Below are 6338 nucleotides of genomic sequence, written 5' to 3'. Positions count from 1 at the left end.
GCATCTATCAATATTTGCGGAACGGCTGGACCTACAGATCTGAGCCATAGCTTGGATGACTCGACGGGAATGTGAGGCTCTTTGGCTTCTTGCTTCGACATCTCTCTTTCTACGCTCCTCATCATCTTCCTCTTCCTCTTCCATCTCATTTTGGGCCACCTGGAGATTGAACATTTCTTCCCCTTGCTTAAACAATTCTTTCTCTTACTCCTCGATTTCCCATAACATCCTTGAAGAAAAAGACTGTTAGAAAGGAGCAGAAACTATGAATAATGATAGAGATTTTGATTTTGGTGTGTGATTTCTTAGGATGGATGGTAGGTTTATATGGAGGAAAAAGAAAGGATTAGGTTGTAGATAATGCCACATGGCATGCCGTCATTCATTAAAAATCTAATCGAAATCTATCCTCAAAGATTGTAAACAGATTGTGACACGTGGTGTGACATGATTGGTTAAAAATATTATCGGAAATCTATTCTCAACGATTCTAAAAAGGTAACGACGCGTGACACAACGGCACTGGATAAAAATCTTATTGAAATTTACCACCAATAATTGTTTTTTCGGATAATAACATGTGGCGCAACAAGAACGATTAAAAATCTTATTCGAAATTACAAATAAAATTATTTTGTATTATTTTATTGCCTATTGCCATGGCTATTCAGTTTAGGGGTGGAGATGCAAAAGGCAGTTACTGTTTATTAAAGACAGTTACTAGTGGTAGCCCTAGGGGGCCTTTGCAATGCAGGAGTTACTCTAAATAGCAACTCTTAAATGGGTGATAATGTCATTCAACTAGGTCTAGTAGCAAGCTGAGGATTACATAAGTTTTCTCCTTCTTCTCTTTGCGTTTATTTTTTATTTTTTTTATTTTTTTGGGTATTCAACAATTAGTCAAAGCATGTCATACTTATTATGGCAAAAACTCAATATCCAACATACTTAAAATAACAACAAAGTATCCATGATCAAAATTATGAGAAATTATGAAATGTACCTATATAAAAACACCTCTTTACTTTTAAATTGTTTGTTAAATTTTTATATACTTATAACAATTTTTTGTTTTTTTTTTTTTGTTTTTTTTTTTTGGTTGGGAAATTCCACACATGTCACCATATATGTTATTGAAATTATGGGTCTCATCTGTGTTACATTTATCGATTTTGAAATTAAGGGACAAAAATAAAGATAAGCCGATTTCAAGGATCATTCGTTATAAAATCCCAAAATAGAATGCAGCTATACTATGACAGTTTATTTTGTATCATATATATAGATACATCAATTAGACACGCCAAGTTACGGTACTTGTTTTAAACTTATCACATGTCGGCTTGTGTTTTGACGCTCCCCACGGCACTTGATAGGGTTATATGTTTAGTAATAAAAGCACCAGTCTGCGTGCTCATCTTTATGACTATCTATTCTAGATCAAAGTATAATTTTGAGCATCTCAGAATAAAAAGAGTATAACTTTTGAGCAGATGCTTCAACTAAGAACACATACAGGTAGACCCTTAAAGAGAAAATATGGTCTTAAAGAGAAAATATGGGCCCTTTCTTCATCGCAAAGTGTTCGCATGAGAAATGAAGAAAGACCAAAAAGCAACCAATCCCTCACTCTCACTCTCTCAAACCATCACCACCAAACCACAAAACAAAAACCATACAAAAGGAAAGTGATACCAAAACGACAAAAAAAAGCAAGGAAAAAAAATGGTCATGAACAACCTTCACTTACACTACTCTACACAGAAAACAATCTTAGCCCAGAGAATAATAATCTCCACTATTTTCTTTCTCTTTTCTACACTAATCACTATCCATGGCTACCCAATCAAATCCCGCATCTTCATCTATGCAGGCTGCTCCCAAGAAAAATACCAACTAAACTCACCCTTTGAAGCCAACCTCAACTCTTTCCTATCATCAGTTGTCAGCTCATCCTCTCAAGTCTCTTACAACAATTTTGCAGTCGGAAATGGAAGCTCAACACCAGATGGATCCATTTACGGTTTGTACCAGTGCCGAGGTGACTTAAAGATTTTCGACTGCTCAAAATGCATCGTAAGCGCAGTGAATCAAATCGCTTTGGTATGTCCCTACTCGTATGGGGCTTCCCTGCAGTTAGACGGATGCCTTGTAAGATATGAGCATGTTGATTTCTTGGGGAAGCTTGATACAAGCCTAAGGTATAGAAAATGCAGTAAAAGTGGTGTGAAAGATGATGTTGAATTCTTTCGGCGAAGGGATGATGTGCTTGCTGACTTGCAAGGGGCAAATGGTTTTAGGGTTACTAGCTCTGGTTTGGTTGAAGGGTTTGCTCAGTGTTTGGGCGATTTGACCCAAAACGACTGCTCTTCATGCATTGCTGATGCTGTTGGAAAGTTGAAGAGTTTATGTGGATCAGCAGCAGCTGTTGATGTGTTCTTGGCTCAGTGTTACGCTCGGTATTGGGCGTCTGGTTACTATAAAGCCTCAGGTACAATTACACTCTTCTCTATAGTGGCAGCATTGAAAGCAAAACCATGATAAAATCAGATTAAGTTTGTCCTTTGGATCATAAATTAAGAATGATGTCATAGAGAATAGGAAATTATCTAGGCTTTTTAGCCAAAATAGTCCCCAAGATTGGCATAACTTCTCACTTTGGTCTTTGACATTGAAAATCGATAGAAGTTGTCCCTAAGTTTGTCCACCATTAATCATTTTGGTTATTCTGTAGAAAATTTTTGTTAATTGGAAAAAGCAAGTGAATGAGTTGATTGGACAAAAATACCCTCAATTTAAAAGAGATTTTTCATAGAAGGACAAAAACGATTGACGGTGGACAAACGGGACCAATTGTACCGATTTTCAATATTAAGGACCAAATGAATTGTTATGGTAATCTCAGAAACCATTATGGCTAACTTAATTTGTTAGATAAGTTTTTGAAATTAAGATAGTTCAATTATTAGGGCCAAAATGTTATTTAATTAAAATAACATGTTGACCACTTTAATTATTGAAAGCAAAACAGGAAAAATTCATCAAGCCAAGGTCAATAAAGTAAAAGGTCAAAGCATTAAACGGGGTAGTAGTAGTAGTTTCTTGCTTTTGGAGACCTACATCACATGAGAATATATCATTTTCTGATTTGCTTTAAAAATTTGCTAGCTTATAGTTGATTATAAGCTTTGATGGACTGATCAAAATATGTTGCTCTATTCTTTTAAGTAGCAAAGAAGGAAAAGTCCACATATTCCACACTCACTGATTTCTATATGTATATATATCCCGTGTTTTCTTCGATTAAGATTATTAGTGAATTGTTTAAAGCTACATTTTGTTGAGAATGAGCGCTTCAAAAGTGCTATTTAGACTGTCTTAAAATAAGATTATGTGTGACTTATTGACACATGTATTATTTTTAAGTGTTATTATGAATGCACTCAGGTCAGAACATTATATAAGGTAAAATTAGGTGTTAATATGTTCCGCTCAAATTGCTTTTAAGAGAGGTTGAGTAGCAATTCTGAAGATATAAATTACGCATTTATTAAGTAAAAAGAGAGTATTGAAAAGTCATAATCACTCTTATATGTGTGGTAGTGGCAGCTTCGCTTATCTTCAATCAAATGTTTACGTATTATGGATCAATACTACCATTCCTCTCACTTTTTCTTTTCATGTTTGTTAGATTTCTCTAACGAAGACAATGCGGGAAAGACAGTGGCCATTATTGTTGGGGCAGTAGCAGGTTTAGCTATTCTAATTGTTCTTCTCTCAATTTGCAGGAAAACGATGGGTAAATAAAATACAAACATTCTCCCTCCACTTTAGTAATTAATTGTGTGTGTGTGTGTATTATCATTAATTAATCATTGTTTATGGGAATTAATCATGCTTACAGGTTAGTTAATTAAGGGGATGGAGAGATCTCTCTGGTACTTTCTTTGAAGATATGGAGAATGCATAATCATTATGATGGAAGACCACAAATTGGTATTGGCTTTAATATTCTTGTGAAAGCTTTATGCCCTCAACTTTTTTTTCTCTTTTAGTACGAAATAGTATTCTTCAAAAGAAGGTGGTGTTATCCTATAGCATAAAGTAGCTAGCACTCAAATTTCCATCAACTTCGAAAGGACTGCTGATTCTGTTTAGCTTTATGCTGTCCAACAAAACCCACATCACTTTATTTTTGGTATTTAAGCAACTTTTCTTTTTGTAAACGGCAAACCCATCATCTCTTTGCTTTTTCTTTTGGTGGCCGAAGTTCTCTAAAATGTGTCTTCGTGTGTACTTTTCTTTTTCCTTTTATAGTTTTTGACTAACCTCACCGTCATGGGAACTTTCAATTAATAATCAAACTCGAAATATAATTTCTTTTTTGAAGAACAACTCGTTAAAAAGAGAAATTATGAATACAACAGTTTCCAGAACTATATGTGAAAGAGCAGAAGAGGATCTCAAATATGACAATCCGAGATCCAGAGACCCTAACAGGCAAAAGTATCAATCACAAAGTTAGCCTTTCTAAAAATGTGGTTCCACTTGATGCTACTAAATTTGGGGGCCAGCCACTTGATATCTTCATTGATATGAACAAGGTTGAATGGGATCGAACATAGACCTTAAACTTCATGAATGACTGGAGTCGCCTTCCACCATAATATTCGAAATTTCTTTCCTTAGAGCATACAAAAGCCCTACTCTTAAACCCCTCGCTTCCACTTCCGAGATACTAGCCCCATCAAAGTTAATAGCACCACCACTAATAAGATGTCCAATGTCATTTCGGATAGCAAAACCAGTTGTTGCCTTGTCCAGAGCTACCAAACCATCAAAATTTAATTTGACGTAGCCATGATCAGAGGATGTCACTTAATTATCGTGGAGTTATCACAAGTACTTTTATTACACTTCTTAGTGTGAAGAAAGAATTGTCTTGAATGAATGATTTCATTGATCTGAATAATACAATATATACAGGAGCATTCTCCTAATAAATCTCAAATCTAAGAAGAAAAGGAATTCCAAATTAAATACAAATCTTTTCCTAAACAATCTAGGAAAATCCTAGATTTGGTGAATATCTTTTCCAATACTCCCCCTCAAGTTGGAGAGTGAATATCATTCACACCCGACTTGCAAACAAGAGGAATAAATGTTTCTTTTCCCTAAGCTTTAGTAAGCACATCGGCTAATTGAAATGAAGAACAAACATGCCTTGTTGCAACAACCCCTTCTTGAATCTTTTGCTGAATAAAATGGCAATCAATTTCGTTATGTCGTGTTCTCTCGTGAAAAATCGGGTTAGTCGCAATATGCAAAGCTGCTTTATTATCACAATATAACAAAGCGGGTTTGGAATGAGCCAAACGAAGATCTTTGAGAAGATATCTGAGCCATGACAACTCTTGGCAAGTATTCGTCATAGCCCTATATTCTGCTTCCGCCGAAGACAATGAAACGGTCTTTTGTCTCTTTGATTTCCATGAAACCAAAGAAGAGCCCAAGAAAATGCAATAACCTGTAGTTAACTGTCTAGTAATTGGACAACCTGCCCAGTTAGAATCACAATATGCACACAAAGACAAGTCATTTTGAGAAGAGAAGAAAAGACCTTGTCCTGGTGCATTCTTGAGATAATGCAAAATACGTAGAGCAGCTTCCATGTGGGGCTTTCGAGGTTCTTGCATAAACCTACTCAAAATGTGCACTGAATAAGTGATGTCAGGTCTTGTAATAGTAAGGTATATAAGACGCCCAACTAGCCTCCTATATTGTGACGGATCCTTGAGTAAATCACCATTATTCGAAAGTTTAAGTCCTCGCTCCATAGGATACTCAACAGGTGCTGCACCTAGCAACCCACCATCTTTAAGAATTTCCAATGCATAGTTACATTGAGAAAGAAAAATACCCTTACGTGAACAAGCAACTTCAATGCCTAGAAAGTATTTCAAATCACCAAGATCCTTGATTCGAAAGCGACTATGCAAGAAATCTTTGAGCATCGCTATTGCCATGGAGTCATTACCTGTGATCACAATATCATCCACATAAATAAGAAGAGCTGTAAAAGACTTTCCATGATGGCGCGTAAAGAGCGAATAATCAGCTTTAGACTGAGTAAAACCAGCAGATTGTATGGCCTCAGAGAATTTAGCAAACCATTGACGCGAGGCTTGCTTTAAACCATATAAAGATTTATGGAGGCAACATACAACATTCTCCCCTTGTCATCGAAAACCAGGTGGAGGAGACATATAAATTTCTTCATTTAAATCTCCATGAAGAAAAGCATTGTTAACGTCAAGTTGGTGAAGTGACCAATTAAA

At 35.8% G+C, this 6338-nt stretch overlaps 1 protein-coding gene across 1 annotated transcript; it reads left to right on the top strand.

The window, feature by feature from the left end:
- The first annotated feature begins 1406 nt into the window (after positions 1-1406).
- On the top strand, positions 1407-4233 carry LOC103957920 (plasmodesmata-located protein 8). The gene is made up of 3 exons (XM_009370144.3): positions 1407-2491; positions 3692-3799; positions 3905-4233. Exons 1-3 carry the CDS (start codon positions 1726-1728, stop codon positions 3907-3909), a joined length of 879 nt encoding a protein of 292 aa, XP_009368419.2. The 5' UTR covers positions 1407-1725; the 3' UTR covers positions 3910-4233.
- Positions 4234-6338: the final 2105 nt, after the last annotated feature.

Source organism: the organism of the source record quoted next, unplaced genomic scaffold, assembly GCF_019419815.1.
Source record: "Pyrus x bretschneideri cultivar Hongxiangsu unplaced genomic scaffold, Pyrus_bretschneideri_v1 Contig43, whole genome shotgun sequence".
Lineage (NCBI taxonomy): Eukaryota > Viridiplantae > Streptophyta > Magnoliopsida > Rosales > Rosaceae > Pyrus > Pyrus x bretschneideri.
The sequence above is the reverse complement of the archived record's forward strand: the minus strand, read 5'-3'. Positions and strand labels throughout refer to the sequence as shown.